The sequence below is a fragment of the Haemaphysalis longicornis genome, unplaced genomic scaffold (assembly GCF_048455015.1).
Source record: "Haemaphysalis longicornis isolate Haplotype H1 unplaced genomic scaffold, Haemaphysalis longicornis Haplotype H1 scaffold_4, whole genome shotgun sequence".
Lineage (NCBI taxonomy): Eukaryota > Metazoa > Arthropoda > Arachnida > Ixodida > Ixodidae > Haemaphysalis > Haemaphysalis longicornis.
The window spans coordinates 109863706-109883258 of record NW_027526361.1 but is presented as its reverse complement, the minus strand read 5'-3'; the positions used below and the strand labels follow the sequence as shown (position 1 = coordinate 109883258).

Sequence of the window (19553 nt, the reverse complement as noted above, 5' to 3'; positions counted from 1 at the left end):
AAGTGCGCTGAGTATACTCAACCCCTATATATAGCCTTCATAGATTATGAGAAAGCATTTGACTCGGTCGAAACCCTAGCAGTCATTCAGGCATTACGGAACCAGGGGGTAGATGAGCATTATGTAAGAATACTAGAGGATATCTATAATGGGTCTACAGCTACTATCGTCCTCCATAAGGAGAGCAGTAAAATACCTATAAGGAAGGGTGTCAGACAAGGAGACACAATCTCTCCAATGTTATTCACAGCATGCTTACAAGAAGTATTCAGAACGTTGGATTGGGAACAGGTGGGAGTAAGGGTTAATGGAGAATACCTCAGTAACCTCAGATTTGCTGATGACGTTGCCTTGCTAAGTAACTCGGGGGACGAATTGCAAAGCATGCTTTCCGCACTGGGCGAACAGAGTAGAACCGTGGGCCTGAAAATTAATATGCCGAAAACTAAAGTAATGATCAATAACCTAGGGACAGCACAGCAGTTTGAGATAGATGGCGAGGCAGTAGAAGTGGTAAGCGAATATATATACTTAGGCCAAGTTGTGACCCCAGATCCCAACCATGAGGCAGAGATAATTAGAAGGATCAGAATGGGGTGGGGTGCATATGGCAGACATTATCAGATAATGAATAGCAGCCTACCATTGTCGTTGAACAAGAAAGTGTATGACAGCTGCATCTTACCGGTACTCACCTACGGGGCAGAAACTTGGAGGCTCACTAAGAGGGTTCAACTTAAATTGATAACGACTCAGCGGGCAATGGAGCGGAAAATGATAGGTGTAACATTAAGGGACAAGAAGAGAGCGGAGTGGGTCAGGGAGCAAACTGGTGTTAAAGACATATTAGTAGAAATTAAGAAGAAGAAATGGACTTGGGCAGGGCATGTAATGCGAAGGCAAGATAACCGCTGGTCATTAAGGGTAACAGAGTGGATCCCTAGAGAAGGCAAGCGCTGCAGAGGGCGGCCGAAAGTTAGATGGGCAGATGAGATCAAGAAGTTTGCGGGGATAAATTGGTCACAGTTGGCACAGGACCGAGGTAATTGGAGAATAATGGGAGAGGCCTTTGCCCTGCAGTGGGCGTAGACAGGCTGGTGATGATGATGATGATGATGATGATTATATTTTCGCGAGGACTTCAGGAAGATGCATGAGGTTATTGACAATTTGGCAAAGAAAAGTCGTCGTTCTCGTTGATTAGTTGATTGATTGATTGTGGAGTTGAACGCGCGGACGCTACACAGGCGATGATGCGGGCCTTAGTGGAGGGCCTCGAATTAATTTTGACCACCCGGGTATCTTTAACGCGCGCCGAAATCTCGAACACCACGGGCTTTTTTGCTTTTCGCCTCCGTCAACGGTGAACCCGCCGTGGTGGCTCATGGCTTATGCTCCGCATAGCCATGAGCCACCGCGGCGGGTTCACCGTTCTCGTTGCTTCATTTCGTGTGCACTTCCACTGCGTTCTACGCTTGTTTGGAGTTTTCTGGAAATAGTGATGGATAATATCTACATTTATTTATTTATTTATTTATTTATTTATTTATTTATTTATTTATTTATTTATTTATTTATTTATTTTCTGCCATATCATTCTCAGAGCACACATTTTTGGATTCAGAACCCTCAAACACTTTTCACAGAGTGCTTTAGGATTCGAATAGTTCTCTCCCTCAAAAACAAGCCCAGTTTGCGTTACAAGACGCACCACCTCCAACAAAACCGGTTCGCAGTAACTGAAGTTTAAAATTTTAACGCGAGCCGGCTCTTCAAACGCACGTTGCAAATAAGTGCGCTTTTCTTTTAAAATTACTGAAAGCAGGACGGATATAAAAAGCACTAGGAAACACTCCGCTCGCGATGACGCTGCCGCGGTCAAAGTTTTCTTTTTCTTCTGTATGTCGCCTCGCGAATGGAAGAACAATGTATTCCCGCGCAGCTCCACTCAGTAAAAAACATTCAGCCATATCGTCGCTTCATATTCAGCGCCCACATTGTCAGCATTGGAATGACATGCAAATTATTTCCGCGAGACTTCCACGCAGAATCTATGCATATTAAATGGCCAGAAAATGAATCTTCTATGTCGTCGGCTCCCCAAGCGGCGCCTCGGGTGTTGATTTCACAAGGCACTAGACACAAAGCAGTACCGACACTCGCACGTGCACAAAACAAATAATAAAAGCAAATAGAAAGGGTGTCTTGATTTTCGCCTTTAACTATGCAAGCCATTCCGAGACATTTCTAATGCCACTAGGATAGTCCCCTCCATCCGAAAGCATTGCGCAGTGCTCTTGTGTGACGTTGTCAGTTGCGAAGAATACCAGTCAAGGCAAAAACCGTTTTTCCCTTACACTCGTCGCTTCTCTGTGTGGAAAAGCCGTCGTCTCTGGCGACAAGCTTTGTTCTAACTAAGCCCCGGGCAGTGAAAATGAAATTAAGACCGTTTGTCGTCGCGTGAGCTTGCAAGCCACACACCTGCGTTTGAACGCTAAGCCTGCAGCACGAACCAGCATGTCACCAATCCCCGCAGTTAAAAATTAAATTGAAGCAGTCTTTACACACAGTGTATGAGCGCATTCATGGCGCCTGACGTTTTAAAAGCAGAGCTGTTTAAGCTTGAGCTTGATTCGGTGGCGTTAGCAAAAAAATACCAAAAGAAACTGCGCCGCCTGTAAAGGTTGCACCACCACATATCGGGTATTATAACAGGGAAGCCGGATTTTGCTCCTGCTCGAAAGTGAGCACAACGGGCATACGCGTAAGACTAACCGTCACTACACAATTTTAGAGGTGATACTCTTTCTTGCTACTAAAACGCAAAAAAAAAAAAATTGGCACAGCTTTCATTGGAAATAGCGGAGCGGGGGTAGACGTAGCTTCTTTCCCTCTAGAGTCTTCTGTCAGTGTGGGGAACCGAGTAGAATGGCATTGCGAAATCCGGCTAAAGTTGCTCTCACTTCTCAACACTTTGCCTACCCTAGCAAGAAAATCGCAAAACCTAACAAAACTTAACAAAGCCTAGCAAATCTTAGCAACCGGAAGAAGCTAGCTCGACCCCCCAGCTCCGCCGTTTCTCCAGCCTTGCATCACTAATGCAGGCTTCGACAGACTTTTTTTTTATCATCAAAGCTATTTCAGGCAGCTGTTTACATTCAAGAATCTTGCGTTTGTTATTTAATTTTTTGTGTTCTTTCCTCTCGCAGTCAGTAGCTTTTTATACATTACCTGCGAATTTCTGTCGCCTAGTACATTGTCTACATACCACGGGGTACTCTTCATTTGGATAGACATTTCGGAACTCCAGAGCCTCCGCTATGTGGCACCCCGTATCGACAAAAACAAAAAACAAAAAAACACCGTGAATTGGAAACCCGAATTTAAGCGGTTCCGCCATGCCCACAGTCGCTTTCCTCCTACATGAAACGCGTTTGTGGTTGCAGGCTGTGGTTGCTTTGTTTCCAATCCGCATACTGCACTTTGAATTGGGGTGTGTTTATCTCGTAAACTGTGTTTATTCACAAACGAAATGCCGTACTGCAGAACTTGAATGCGTCGGACTTTTATTGTATTCGTGTGAGCTCCGGTGCTCGCCAACAAAGTTGTGTCATAAGCGTTTGTACCAATAATGTTTTTAAACACATTTAAAGGAGGTTAACGTGTATTCGGACCTGTTGGCAGCACCGGCTCTGGTTTTTCTGTAGAAAAATGAGAAAGAAACAATGTAATCTACCAGCAAAAGCGCCGTGTCGTTCCAATGGATTTCAGTTTTACCATATTAAAAACCTACCTCAAGTTGCTAAAACACCATAACATCCGAAAAAATGACCCCTACAACTGATGTAGGGGACCAGTTTCGGCACATAAAAGGCCGCAATGCCAAAGAAAAGGGCACACGGATTAAATCCCGGCACTTCGCTTGGTATGCCGCTACCGTGCCCCCACGCCGCCATATCGAACGGTGGGCTTGTTTTAGCAGTGTCTGAAGAAGCATCAGTTGTGTTCTAAGCGAGCCGGTAGGTAACGCTTGGCGCACACAGGAAATTTTGTACCGTTGACAAATCGGGTGTTGTTTCTGTGTGGCTTAACTTGTGCAGACACACAAAATACGCCCGACTAATACAAGAACAGCCACGCGACATCAGAATACATCCATAAAATAGCTACAGCAGAATGAAGGTACCAATTAAAAGAATGTTGATCGAGGAGTAATTCCCAGTAGGAAATCCGGAGCTAAAATACAGTTAGAAGGACTTCAAAACAACAGGTAATCGCAACTTTGAAGAAAACCATTCTACAACACTTGCTACGTATTAGGTTACTGCGTGTTTTCTTTTTACAACGGAGCTGTTTACGCTTGAGCTCAGTCTGCGCCTGCCATAGTTCAAAACCACGACCAGCTTTATAGATAGCGGCTTGCCCATCGCAGCCGGCGACAATGTGAGCCAGCGTGCCAAACAATCGCCGTGTAGGGAAGGCGCGTTCCGTCAAGTGGAGCGAAGTTTAAACCCCAAACTCACAAGCTTTGCTCCACTCGCAGTGCGACCTGTGACTGCTCTCATGATATGGAGTGGTCGTACCAATCAATGCCAACTTTACCGATCACCACCAATAATGCCGGCCAGCGAGAAGAATTATCGGTTAAGTCTACAACGGTTTCTTGGCTATGAAAACGTCAATGTACAGAGGTAAACCACACTGCTACCCTATCCGCCTGCTCGAGTGGCATCATTTATTTTCGAACATTTCCGTTGATTTAAACGCGCGAAAATTTTGTAGACTTTTGCTTTACGTCGAGGAGCTTTCCTTTGACATGAAGCTCGCCTATCCACGTGCGAAAAAAAGTTCACAGGAAAGGTTAGAATTGGTACAAACACACCAACGGCGGCCATCATGTGCGTGGAAGCGCAGTTATTATAGCGGGAAAACATAATGTTTTCTTTTTTTTCAGCAAAGGCAGCGCTAATCGACGGCGACATTTTCAGCAGCTGCGGCATTTTAGCCATAACTGAAGCGTCACGTTTGTACGAGCTCCGTCTGGGTGGCTAACAAGCTCAACAAATGGCAAATTTTGGTATGCTAGCCATCCCTGTTAAATGCTTGCGGTGAGAACCACAGTTACCTTAGCGATATTTTTTTGAGCCACTGTCCCGTACCTAAGCAGTCGAAACATGGCGTAAACAAATTGCTTTTACCGTACGCCTGCCGGGCTTGCTCTGCTAGACGAAACAAATGCCATCGCGTACGATATCTCCACTAAAAGGACGATGCAAAAATATTGCAGGATCTTTCACAATGTTGTTTCGCGAACGCGTTTCTTTTGGCTAGGTTTATCGCCAAGCCTCCTGCCTAAGTCGGCTACAACCTGCAACCTCAGCATCAGACTCACTGCAGCTACTTTTTCAAGGATCAATATTCATACTACTGCTACACTGCCTCCACATAAGCTGAAGGACAGCCGCGACTGCGCGGGAAACTTCTGACTTACGCTCTTTTAGAGTCGGAGCACATTAGAACCTCGCAATGTCCGTCCGCGTCCGTGCGCATAGCATTTACAATAGCAAAAATCACACAGGCACCGGCAGGATTCGAGCCTGCATCTGCTAGATCAGACAGAGTTAGTGTCAGCCGTCTTACTCATTGGGCTACGGCCGTGAGTTAGTACCCGACAGTCAAACGGCGTTCTGCCTCGCATGTAATGGTGCGGAGTATATACGTTAGGACCTCCCAATGTCCGTCCGCGTCCATCCGTGCTCACACCACCATCAAACGAAAATAAAGCGAAATTTGATTTGAGCCGTGAGTTGCTGTTTCATTTAGGGAATTATCAAGGTGCAACTCACGGCTCAAATCAAATGATGGTCGGGGCGCAAATCGGATGTCACTCGGGGCGCAACTTAGATGTCATTTCGAGTCCCCGTACTCCGCACCCTGGCCATCATTCACGGAGTGGAGATGCTACCATTTTTTGTGTTATACTCGTTCTATGCGTCTTAAGTCAATGGGAACTGACCACGCCTTGAGAATTTCTTCCTGCTCTTCCTTTTTTATGTGATGCCCTATATGAAACAGTGCGCGAAAATTGCTTCTATCTGTTCATTTTTATGCTAGCTGTTTTTCTCTTGAAACGCGCTGAATAAAGTTTTGGTTTTGTTCTTTCGGATGTATGACCGCTATCGAACGCGTGGAACGCCATGGAACACGTTAGCAAAGGGATAGCAGGTGTGGGCAGTACTTTACGGGCGATATCTGGGTGGGTGCGCGCTCTTTGGACGCCGGCCGGGTGCGCGCGTCTGCCAGCCTAGCCAAGTAACCATTCCGCATTAAAAAACTTCTATTTAAACCAATCGTCGAGCCGACAGAATGTGTGCACTTCCCCCTGTGTGACTCCGCAAAGACTCAGCATAACGGACCCAGAGAAAGACAAAATAACAACAATGGCAGGCCGAGTGAACGTGTATCCCGCGGAAAAATGGGGATTAAACACAGCGCCATTCGCTGCAGTGGCGTCAGAAAGAACTAAAAAAAAACAAATTCGGCACCCGAAATTGGCGTGAATGGGCAGCTTGCTATCGATAAGCCGCTCGTGCTGAAAACTCTGCGCTGCAAAGGGCAGAGCAGTGAGTGAGCGAAACCTTTATTAAGACAAGCTTCAGCCAATGATGGTTGGGCGCCCGCCCGTTAGGAGGCCCCCTATAGTACGGGAAGAAAAATGCTAGGCTAAGAAGGGTAACGGAAAGGGGTGAGGAGACAAAGAGCTGACGAGAACGTGTGAGGAGTGGTCGTCTGCAGCAAAAAACGCTTCCCGTGATCGGAATCGAACCTGGGTCCCTCCCGCCATGAAATTGGCGGCTACCCGATTGCGCTGTCATCGCATTCAGGCCGCTCAGCATTTCCTTTTGGTTCGTAGCGCGGGCGTTCGCTTCGGACTTTGGCAGATTAGAATCTGTACTTGGCAGATTGGATTACATTGAGGAGGGTGGATTGTGGACTTTGATTTGACTTGATTTGCTTAGAGGCAGCTTCGTGTTTTAACCATCTTTCTCTTAATAAAAGCGTTAGTTAAAGGTAGTGAAGACCAGAAGCTTCATCGCTTTCTCAGTCTCCGCGTCTTAATTGACACCGTGGCCGAATTTCTTCTGTGTTTATTCTGACCAGTGGCGGCGCTCGCAGGTGCGACCAGCACCAGCTGTGCCTCTTCAATATTATCGAAAAGCTTTTACGCCTCCCTTTCTGACGTCCTTTAATAACCTAGAGGGGGGAGGGAAGTGAGGGGTGAGAGTGAGCATACTTCATGACGGAGATGCCCATGGTCTCGAAGAACCGCCGTAGAGTATTTCTGTTGGGCAGTTTTCTTTAGTCGGCGCTCGTCAGGAGCGGGAGAAATTCTTTCCTTATGGTCCATGAGCACACATCATTGTGTCTGTAGAGTCGGGCGCAGTGGAGTTTTTATCGTTTGTAATAACATCAGAAGCTGCAGTGATATTAAGCGATGCGTATGAGAGAAAGGTAGGCAACGGGAACATATTAATGACATGCTTTTAACGGTAAAAAACACGAAAACATGAAAGGTAACAGGAGAAGCGCTTGTCGTGTCACCCTTTATGTGTTCATCTTTATGTAGCGCTAAAAGCATGTTCTCAAGTACTAGCCAACTCCCCAGTCAACGGGTCTCCTTAAACGCGACCACCGTTTTTTCGCTATTTAAGCTGCGCTCAGAAATCGGCATCTGATGCTCTGAAAGATAACACCTTTTTGCCCCTGTAGAGCGTGCTTTGCCTGTTAGGCGCAGGTGTCGACGGGAGAAACAAGCTATTTGCCACGTATTTCTCGGCCTTGTTGCAAATGTCGTCGAAAGACGACTCCCCCCTCCCCCTTGCCATGTACCTCCCTCTCCTTTCTTCCGTTTCACTTCTCACGTCATTCCCCTCCCTTCTTGCTATTCTCATAGTTGTTGAAATGGAGGTTTGCTCAATTTGATCAAGTGAATTCAATTTTCCTGAGTTCGCACTGCTAGCACGCTATCTGTTCGGACCTTTTGCTTCTTTCGTAATTTGAACAGCTCGGGCACGCATCTTTTAGTTAGTAGTTCCTTTTACCTTGTTTCTTTGAGGCACCACTTTTAGGACGTGTTGTATTTATTTGATGTTGTAAAAAAACATCGAAGCACATTCATCGGGGAATAAACGTTTATCAGAGCACTGAAAGCTGTTTGGTTGACTGCCTGAAGGGGGGCCTCCTTAGTCGAGGAAATACTGGGTCTGGGCTGTCTGTCTCGCCCGGTCTACAAGATGTTGTTGGTTATACGGGTAGCAGCTCGTCATCCGACCTTCGCACTGCTCAGATGAGGGGTTGAAACTCGGGGTAAGGGATGATATGTGGCGGCTCTCCCAGAAGGTGCAATTGTACACGTATAAAATAGGTTGTATGAAGGGTACTCACGTGCCATGTGGAAATGTGTTTGTCTGGAGCTGTCGTTAGGTGATCATGTCTTAGCGAGACGCCTTATGATGTAGAGGCGGAAACGTTTTTAGTCCCAAGCGGTAATTGGCCACTATATCAGTGGCCAATTACCAATTACCGATTACCAATTCTGGGGGTAATTTCGCGCGTTATGATCATATCACGAGTTGCTGCAGTCCCAGCAGAAGACGTCCGGTGTGTGTGGCCTCGGGTTTCAGCATGCGTCGCCTCGTTTGCTTAGAGAAATGCATCAGACGGTGTCCATATGATGACAATGTACGGTAAATGCGGTACCGGTTTGCAGCTGTTGATTACATGCGCGTTATTTAGAAGTTTTGAAAATCCCACGTATGTTTCAAAAGAAAATGACGCTGTTTCTCTTTCTTGCGTACTTAGGTTTTGTTCCATGTGTTCCAAAGATTGACACTATTGCATTTTTTCATGGTTATCAACTGTGCTCAATTTTATGGGGCGTGCCACCAGTTTTAGTATTTTGGCATTTTAGTACATAGTTTTACATATATTGTTTGAGTTAATCATTCTTTCATATTCACATTCAAGCAATCTTTCCTGGACAAGTCAATCTGGTAACAGGCAGACAGACATAGCGAAATGTTTTGCGTTTAGGTTGCCAAAGACAAATGACCGTATTTTGAAAAGTCACTGCTCCTTATGTTATCACCCCAAAGCGACATAACGAAACAGCTGAACCGCGCTATAACATGAAACGCCATGGGATATCGTTATTTGTAAGGACGAAAGCTTTTTTTGGGTACCTAAACGCGTATGTCACTAGTTGAAACCACTCCGCCAAAAAAACAAGGTCAGGAATGCTTGAGAACGAAGTATACATACTCAAGTATAGACATACGCCCAAATTATTCAGCGCGAAAGATACATAAGGTGTATTTGAAGCAAAATATTTGTACAGTCTTTCTCAAAACTTTCTAGGCCACGCTGAAGGTTTCTGGGGCACAAAAAATTCAAAGCATAAGCTTAACATGTAACTGCGACTGAAATATTTTATGACAGTAATATTGTGTTTACCTTTCCGGTATAAAATGTTTCAGCCTCGACTGAGAGGTGAGCTTGTACTTTGATTTTTTTTTTTTTTTTTGCGGCCTATGCACCTTCCTTGCGGCCCAGAAAATTTTGATAAAGGCTGTACATAACCCAGAGCACTAGAATTTTAACAGCCGAGATGTTTATATTTTGAGTTCCATTCGTGCCTGGAGTCGCTCAAAACCGGACACAGCAAACTGGAGAGGGGGATAATTCTCAGCCGAGAAGGGGGAGGGAATGTGGCGGGGAGGCAAGGAGCCGAGAAGCAGGTGTGGGGAGTATGCCCTCAAAGAAATACGGGTCCTGTGGTAGAAATAGAACCTGCGTCCCTCGCTACATGAAACCGGCGTCAGTCCGATTGCGCTACCATCGCTCGAACCGCTGAGCATCTCCTTTGGGTTAGTAGCGCGAACGTTGGCTTTTGAAGAACACACTGTTGGGCAAGTAGGTGCACGATTAGTGAAAAACTAGAGCGCAAATCGGACAACGATAAACGCTTGTCGTGTCCCAACGTTTGTCGTGGCGTCTTTCAGATGGCTTTGGACTTTGGCAGAGTTGAAGTATACTTTGGCGTCGGGCTGTGGCAGTCTAAATTTTGGACTTTAGGAGGCCGGATTGTGGACTTTGAATTAACTCAGTTTTTATGGAGCAAGTTTCGCTTTGTAACCATCTTTTTCTTAAGAAAGGGGCACGCCAAAGAAAAGCCAAGGTAAAGCTAGTGCAGCTCCGCGCTTTTCTCAGTCTTCACATCTCATTAGCGAAGGTGGGCGAATTTTGTAGCGAGAAATGCACGTGTGGTGGTTTTTTTTTTTTGTAATAGAAAATAAAAAGATAACGCTTTAAAGCGTTGTCGAGGAGGAGCGAGAGATGAGTGCTTGCTGATGCTTTTCCTGACTTCACATAGACGTATCCTTCCCTTTTCTCGTTTCAGGGGCGTGGCTACTGTAAATATTGCTTTGAACACGATGGATATCAATCAGTGCTCCGAGGATGACCTTTTCTTCGCCAAAACCCATCGGTGTGATCCACAAAGTGCCGAGGTAAGCTCCAATGGCCTTTTTCTTTCTTCATTTCCTCAGACTCTTTGTTTATAATCAAAGACATGAACGTTAAGCTCAAGTTTGCGACGACCATCACCAAATCGCCGGCGCACAGCCTCTTCCTCCAACATTCGGAAGCCTTGATATTGGTGCTACAAGGGCTAGTGTGGCACGTATACGTTTCTGTCATGCTTTCATACAAGATCTTGCTTACTAGGCTGGTAAAGAGCGCAGTACTTCTCTTCGGCTGAGCTGCTTCTAACCTGCACAACCAAACTTCGTTTAACTTGGTTCGCAGGGGAAGTAACAACTATAGGCGTGTATACAAGAATAAGTACTGAAACGCACAATTTGAAGAGAAAGGCACCCAAGGTGCAACCTTAGATAATTTCATGGCTCATCTTATGTTGGTTTCGATATCACCGGGGTGCAAAACTGGCTTGAATCTTATCCAGACATAGTTTGCTTCAAAACTGTGTCACAAGGTCTGGCCGAATCATTTTCACATGAAGGTAGGTCTAAAATGGGGTTTCTACAACTCAGTATACCTAACGTAAAGTCCCGTCGTTACATTCAGCTTATCGTTTCGCCAATACCCAACTGTCTCGCCGTGATAGGCACCTGCCGAAGAAAATGATGCCGTTGCTTCAGCAGTCATTCTCCAACGCCTCATTCCAAGCTGCGTTCATTTTCATGCCGGCTGTCACGCAGGGTTCCTGTGTTTAATCTCATTCCACGTGCCTTGATGGGGCCTTAACTTCGTAAGCTTTGATATCACCTGAAGTCTTCAGGTCGCGCCTAATGGGCGCCCTCGGCGCCCGTCTTTGCTTCTGAGGAGCTGGCTCTGGTTATACTGATTTACATCGTCTACAACATGTGGCCACTCTATCACTCTACTCCTCAGATTTTCGCAGCGAAGCTGTATGCCACTTCCGCAGGGAACTTCAGTGACCTCGGCAGATTATCTTTTACGGCAGAGCCAATCTTCTGCGATAAGCCCTATGACTCTACTTTTATTACTAACGTCCTTGGAAAGCCAGCACAGAATATCATTTGACACCTGAAAACACTGCAATTCTGTGCCGAGTTTCAAGTAATTGTTTCACAGTATTTCTTTCACAGTGTAGCTGTAACGTATGGGAATTCCCGCCCACTGCCAACCCATCAGCTTTTACAGGGCAAATTGAGTTTTGAAAACAGAAATGTCTTCTTGATAGTGGACTCGTGTGCATTACAAAGACGACTTTAAAAGTTGTGAGTATAACAGTTGCGCTTAACAATGCAGTGAACTGGCCTGTATTACGTTCATCCACGCATCTTCTATGTGTTGCTGTGAAGCCTTGCCATAAAGAAGCGGGCGCTGACTGGCTAACAGATAAATACAGAACAAAAACAAACGACAAAGGAAAGGTCTGGCATGAAGTCTCAAGACATGAAATGAGTTACGCAGGCCTAGAAAAGCTCTGCTTGAGTATGATGGATGCGGCCACGCTCATCACAGAAAGTGAGCAGTGGGCTGGGAGGTATTTCTAGCGAAGGAGGCGGTAGTGCGCGGTGATAGCCGCGTACTTAATAAGGCTATCTCGTGGATTGCGCTCCGTGGTTAAGGGTAATTCTCTGGAAGTAAGATCTCGAGCTGCTGTGTGGGCCGTCTCACTACCCCATAAGCCGGTGTGCGCAGGTGTCTACTCAACTTCCACGGGCGTTTTGGGGGGATTGCGCAGAATAATTTTGAGAGCTTTGGGGGATATGTGCCCTCGGGCTAAGTTCCGTATAGCAGATTGAGAACCGGACAAAATGGCTTTTGGGGAAGGGCTCTGAAAAAGGGCTACTGCTATTGCCGCCTCTTCCGCCTCAGTAGGTAAGTGGGTGCGGATGGTGAGAGATGTGAGTGGGGGGAGTTAAGACTGTTGATAACCGCCAAGGCATTGGCTGTATGATTTCGACAGCTAGCGGCATCCACATAGTGGGTTGTCGGTTTGATGGGGTATTTTTCTACCAGGTAACGTGCACCTTGTTCCCTACGAGCGACTTAGTTTGGGGGGTGCATGTTGCGGGGTAGCGGCCGGCTAGGATACTGTCTTGAACGGTAGGGGGAATCGGGTTGGCAGAATTAGTGAAAATGCGGATGCGATGTGTAATCGGCGGAGTATAGTTAGTCCCGCAGGGGATGATGCTAAACGGAAGTATTGATTCATTAGATGGCCTCCCTAAGTTCCTCAGCGGTATTGTGGATACCAAGTTGTTCTAGTTTGGCAGTGAGAGTGCTGTGAAGTACCTGCAGGGCGACTCGGTAGACTTTACGCAACAGGCGGTTTCCTTTGTCAAATTCCGCACACGGGTGGAATTGAGGTACGGAAGGAAGAAGGTGTGGCGACTGATAATGAAAGCTTGAATGGAGCGTAGGCGTTCTCGCTTCCTTGACGCCCTAATGCCGGGGGAGGGGGAGAAGGGTGATGTGTCGGAGAAGGCCAATGGTTTGAGAGATTTGGGCGTTTAGCTGAGTCACGTATTGGGAATTCGCGTGATTTTGTTGTATGGAGCGCCCTAGTACTTTTATCTGGGACACCGTAGGAATTTTGCTCTGAACGAGAGTTACAGTGATGGTAGGAGGGCTCAGGGGTTTACCGCGAGGGGGAGGGGAGGAGAATTAATAACTCAGATTGCGGTGTGGAACAAGTTATCCCTGCTTGAGTCGCGACAGCGAGGACCAAGTTAGCACCGGTTTAAAGTGTTTCTTCAATATGGGCATCGCTTCTTCCAAACGTCCAAAGGGCAATGTTGTCCGCGTACAAACTGTGTCGAAGGTAGGGTATTTGAGGAAGCTGCCGTTGGAGTTGAAGGAGGGCTATGTTGAAGAGCAAGCGTGACAAGACCGCTCCTTGAGGGGTTACTATGGATGAAATTTTTATTTTTTGGGAGGCGAAATCTCCCAGGTGAAGCTCCGCGGTACGGTTGGTTAAAAAGGAACGGATGTAATTATAGGTCCGGTGGCCTTCTTTCAATGCGTCAAGGTTGCTCAGGATTGCTGCATGGGAGACTTGGTCAAACGCTTTTTTGAAGGTCAAGAGCTAGTATGGCTGTTGCAGCAGCCGGCCAAGTTTTACTTGTTCTTTCAATAACACGTAGGCTAGAAGATACTCAAATGATGGTAACATGGTTTTCCGCACTCACTTTGTCGCCTAACAACGACCAGATCATTTCGCCAGTAAACGAATAAAACAAATCAAAATCAATTATCCGTCATACAAACTCAAAATTTTGGTTGAGAACCCATGTCCAGATTTCGTTCTCCGAATTTTGGCTGCATCGGCTTTTTTGCCACTTCGTCCTTGAATTCATGACGCTGTTTGTTATCCCTAAGCACCGATCTTGTCATCCTTATCTTCACGGTCCCCTGAGCCTATCGTAACTTTGATTGTTGGGTACCTTGCAAGACCCCAACTTCCTACCCAACTAGTTAACTACGGAATTAGCCATTGGTTTCATGAAGGTATTTTTAATGAAGAAGATACACCCTTGTCTTCCATTCTGGACCGTGTTTTCTAAGCTCACCGCAGTCAATTCTAATTGACGCCTCCTTTGCTTCTCGCGGGAAGAATGAGTGTTGGTAACTTCTTCAAAATAATCATACACACCCACCTTTTTAAGCATTTCGTTTTGCTACAATGAAAGACTGCCTCACCACTTGCGTGTTTAACACTACTTTCGATTTCCCTATCTTCAAGCCTATCTATCTTTAGACAATAGCTAAGCTTTCTGAATTCGGTTCCTGAACCATTGTTCACAAGTATCCTCCCGACTTAGAGAGCAAGGCTATAATGTCTGCAAATATCAGCTGGCCGAAATATTCCTGGTGTGCTTCGTATTTTTGCCTTTTCCCAACTAGCCCTCCCAAATATCGTCTGTCGGCAGGATATACAGAATTTTTTATACATTGTGCCTCCGTAACGTCGTTCAGAAAGAATCTCCCTCTGCCTACGCATAATTTCCATGCCGTGTATATCGCATCAACTACGGACAAACTGGGGGCTTCAGTAAATTAATTCTTGCAAAAAAAAAAAAAAAACTCTCGGTGCACTCCTAATCACCCCTGGGCTGCTTTAGCGTGAGGGGAGACGCTATAATGGCGCTACACGTGTAACACCAAAACCCAGCCCTTGCAAGCGACACTAAAGTGAAACAGTCGTAACCTCTCACATTTACAAAGTGAACTGCTAAAGGATTTCACGTGCGTGTGCATCCATTGTAACTTGTTGATACAGGTACACCTGCTATCGTCATACGCTTCAAAGAGGCATCTATTGTACCAATTGAAATAAAAGGGGCGCACAGGAATACATTGACCGCCCCAGAACCGCCATTCTGTTTGACTGTCTTGTTTGCGCGTACAGTGAATCCATACGAACTCGCCCTATTGTCAACACCGCTACAATGAGGATTACCTGGGTGCGGCTTCCGATTCTCGCATGGACAATGGTAGGCCATTCAGCGAGGACAGGCAGTGGATCACCCTGTGGCAATATATAATAGAGCTCCTAATGTCTGATCAATATAATAAAGTCCTTTCTTCGTTAGAAGGCTCTTGGACAGTCCACACCTATAGTTGGAATGACTGATGCCTAGTCGAACAGTCCCGATAATGAATTCATAGAGGAGAAGAAGTAAAAGCTAAAACGAACTGTTTGGTTATTTGAACCGATGGCGGTATTCTTAGCCCACAAATCCCTGGGCGGTCACTGCCAGACGGGCCCTTTTGACGAGCCTAATTAACCTGGTCACCGGATTCCGGGCCGTCTAGCATACCTTCCCACTGCTCATGACTGTGGGAGGTATTGGGTACAAGGGGAAAAAGTGTGGGAAATGAACTGTGCAATGTTGGGGGCAGAATTTACAGCTGGCGCCGCCAGTTCGGCAAAGACTTCAAAAGCTGTCGACTTCTTGCACACGGCTTTCACACGCTATGGCATCGCTCCTGTTATTCTTAGGGATGATGGTGAGACATTTCTGTGCACCAAGAGGCACTCCGCGCGCCGCATACCATTCACTAAACGACATTCTATATCGCTCAATGACAAATGAACTCAAAGAATGCTTTCATCGCACCTTAACGCGACACATCGCCGCGCACCTTGAAACCTCCCGACCCTTCTTTGAAATTCCGGTGTCGTTGTCTCAATCGCTACACTGTGATCAGAGTGACATTTCCGGATAATTAGCACGTTACAGCTACTATCCCCTTAAGGATTAGGGCTGTCGCAGCACAGGAATCGGGCATGTATCCCGGCGTAAGGCATTCGCCCGTCACCAGTCGTGATAATTTGCGGGCACGGGGCGCCGCTGTCGGGGAAACTTGTGTGGGACGTAATTGGTACGCTGCTCCGCGCGTCGTCTTCTACCCATTCTGTACATACTCATTAGTCTTGTATGGAGTCGTGGAATATTCTAACCCTTCTTTATCTAATTAGCATCATCATGGGCGGTTGCCGTTGTGGTTGTCTCGGCTAGCCAGACAGCGGAAGTGTGTCTTCACCTTTTATTCGTCTTCGCATACTATTACGATGTCGCGGGGAAAGGCAGAACAATATTAGCAGGTTAGCTGTTCGGAAATTCGTTTGGTTCCAGCGTTTCCCAAGGCTCAGTATAACAGCATAAAGAAAACAAAATCACTGGCACCGGCAGGATTAAAACCTTTGTCTGGTAGATCGACGAGGTTACAGTCAGTCGTCTTACCCACTGGGCTACCCGGATTTTTTTATTGTGGGCTACCACGGTGAGTTAGTACCCGAGAATGAAACGGCTTACTTACTCGGCTGTGGCTCTGCGGCGAGGATTCACGCCACTTGCTCGACACAGAACACGTGACAGGGTACAGGTTGCACCTGCGTGCGTGTTGGTTAAATGTGCGCGTTCCGTTAGTTCGTGCAGCCTCTTTGCGTTGCTTCTTCTTCGCCGTTGTAGCAACAAAGATGGAGTAAAGGTCATTGCGGCAGCGAAGAAGATGCAGATCGGCTGAAACCATGGACTTAAACTGCCGTGACGGTCGGAAAGGTTGCGTAAAGCTTCGCTTCCTCCAAGCCTTACGCGTTAGTGTGAGCTTGCTTCATTTTTTTTAATTCTCACTTTTCCGCCAAAGAACGGCCTCTGATAACGGCTAGTCCCCGGTCTAAGTGCGAGAATAAATATCATTTCAATGCGGACGCATTAAGTTCCTCACTGAGCGAAAAAACTACGCACTAAACTTTTTTACACCCTTTTGGGCCAAAAAGGGTGTAAAAATCTTGTCCCATGGCTAACACCCTTAAAAGGTGTTTTGGCAAAAAAAGGGTGTATGGATGAAAAAAGGGTGATGAGCTCAACACCTTTAAAAAAGGGTGTTGAGGATGCTCAACACCCTAAAAAAAGGGTGTGGAGTCTCACACCCTTTTTCTGAGGTGGTGGCATGCGCAGAGGCAATGTCAAACGGCGGAGCGCGCAGCATTCAACACAAACAGCCAATACGTACAAGTTACAGTTGGAACACGGGATGCAAGCGGTACAATGAGTGCATACTTACTTAGCAATACATGTGCTGTTCTTGCTTTTATACCCAGCACAGGAAAGCCCCCAGATGGAGTCGGTGGGCTTGTCGCAAAAAACTGATATTTTAGCGCTAATTTTGGAAGTATGGATTTTACTACGAGAATATACAAATCAACACGTGGATTTGCAAAAACTTTTTAATTACGCGGTAGTTTTTCTGATCCGTAACTTAAAAAATTTTATTAAATATCATACAAATCTTCCCTGCCACCTCAACACCCTTCAAAAAGGGTGTTCATTATTTAAACACCATTTTTCCCAGAAGGGTGTAAAGCTACAAATTAGGGTGTTCGAAACTAAGAAACAGGGCGTAAAGAAAAAAAGGGTGTGAGAAAAGACCGCCAACGAAGAAAAAATGTGGAGAGACCTCCAATTTTGGAGGCATTTTGTACATGTTTACACGGGTGGACTGAACATTCTCTACAAGCGGGCGTGGGGGGGGGGTGTTGTGCCTCACGATGTTTACAGCAATACGAATTGGCATAATTTATTACCAGTGAAGCTCTTTAAGCTTTAGGAGGTAGTTTCGGCAACATTAGCAAAAACATACAAAGAAAAAACTGGGGCGCCTGTAAAGGGTGCACCACCGCAGATGGGGTATTATGACAGTGAAGTCGGCTTTCGAGCTTGTTAGAGTGTGAGCACAAGGGGCGTATGCGTATCCGCACCTCTTACTGTACCATTTCAAAGGTACTAGTCTTTTTTGGATTCTAAAAGGTAAAAAAATTCGGGCAGCTTGCAATAGTGGTGCAAGACTGGAGAAATAGCAACGCTGGGGGCCGACCTACCTTGTTTCCCTCTTGGATCTCCTGGAAATGGGGAGGGGGGGGAGGCGGGCACACTGGAACAGCCTTGTAAAATCTGGTTAAATTTGGCCTCATCCCTGAGCGGTCATCCTGGCTTAGCAAGAACATTGTAAACCTTAGCAAACATAACAAAACCTAGCAACACCGGAAGAAACTAGGTCGACCCCCAGCTCCGCTGTTCTTTTTTTGCAACTGAACACCTATTTCACACCGTTTCAACAACCTACAGAAAGCCAAGCGTGTTGCAGTTGGTAAACATCCTTTTCGCCACACGACTACAGTCTTCTTAATTTTGAAGTTTCAAATTGGTGTTTCACGTGCCAAAGCTAAACTTGGGGCATGAAACCCAATAAGGAAACGAGAGATCATTGCATAAGAGCAATTATTTTTTTTGTTGCGTTTGGAAATTTCTTGCGAATAGAGGAGTATATGAGGGGATGTCTTCTTCTTTACAGTGCTATTATGCATCCGAACATGGCCTTATTCAATGAACAGCTGAACACCTTTTCCACACCCTTTCAACACCCTAAGAAAAACCAAGGGTGTTGAAGTTGATCAACACCCTTATTTTCAAACAAAAAGGGCGTAGAGCTAGAAAAAGGGTGTTCAGACTCAAGAAAAAGGGTGTAAAGGCCTCCCAACACCCTTTTTCCACCTATGCTACGCCCTTTTTGGCTAAAAGGGTGTAAAAAAGTTTAGTGTGTACCGTCCAGAAACCGGGCACACGAACTCCCATTGGTTGAATGATCCTGGATTCGCAGCCAATGGGAGTTCGTGTGCCTTGTTTCTGGACGGTAGCTTTTTCGCTCAGTGAGGTACTTAATGCGTGCTACAAAATTGGGGAGTGCGACTTCAGCTCAGAAAATCCGCACCTCCTGTATCACCCACCCTTCTTTTAGAGAGCAATAGGATTTTTCGATGTTCAGCTCCTCACTGGTGACCCAGCTTGCGCTGCTCGACAGGGCGCACGTGGTTATGACGTCATGCGGGCTCTAGTGAACAGGAACCGCTCCCGACGGGCCACAGGATATCTTTAGACGCTCAATAAATATATTCTCTCTCTCCCATTGGCTACGACGCGTTCCACAGTGCGTGCCTCATAAATAATGCACGAAAAAAAAAAGCAGCTTCTTCCGCTTGTACTCCGGCCGCTTGTGCTACTCGCGGCGAGCGGCGCACCAGTCACCGGCGAGCCAGAGCCCTATCTGCGATGCAGAACCCACAACAGCGTTCCGCTGCGCAATAATGATTCGCATTCACACCTAATAAGAAGTGCTGATGCTTATGTGTTCTCAAAACTTTCTACCCCGACTTCATAGTCGTATATTCGACCTCATACCAAGGAGCCTTTTTGTGTTCGATATATATAGTTACCCCAATAGGCCCGAGTTCCGCGGTTCTTGCTTTCGGAACAAAGCGAGATGACTGCTAGCCTATCTACTCCCAACGATCTCGCATAAGAAAGGGCAACTTAACAAAGAAAGTCCGAGAGGAATGACGGAAAGGTACAGCGACGTTTGTCCCGCCGGCCATCAGCAAACAGAAATTATGAATCCCGTCGGCGCTCTCTCTCCTTTCCCCTTCGCTGCCCCCGCGT

The 19553-nt window shown here is 46.3% G+C and overlaps 1 protein-coding gene across 1 annotated transcript in view; it reads left to right on the top strand.

Annotated features, from left to right (window-relative positions):
- Smog (G-protein coupled receptor 158 smog) overlaps window positions 1-19553 on the top strand; it is a 394223-nt gene that overhangs the window by 169640 nt on the left and 205030 nt on the right. The window contains exon 3 of the mRNA XM_077707544.1: window positions 10460-10568. Within this exon, the coding sequence (XP_077563670.1) occupies window positions 10460-10568 (109 nt within the window). The remainder of the gene's footprint in view (window positions 1-10459; window positions 10569-19553) is intronic.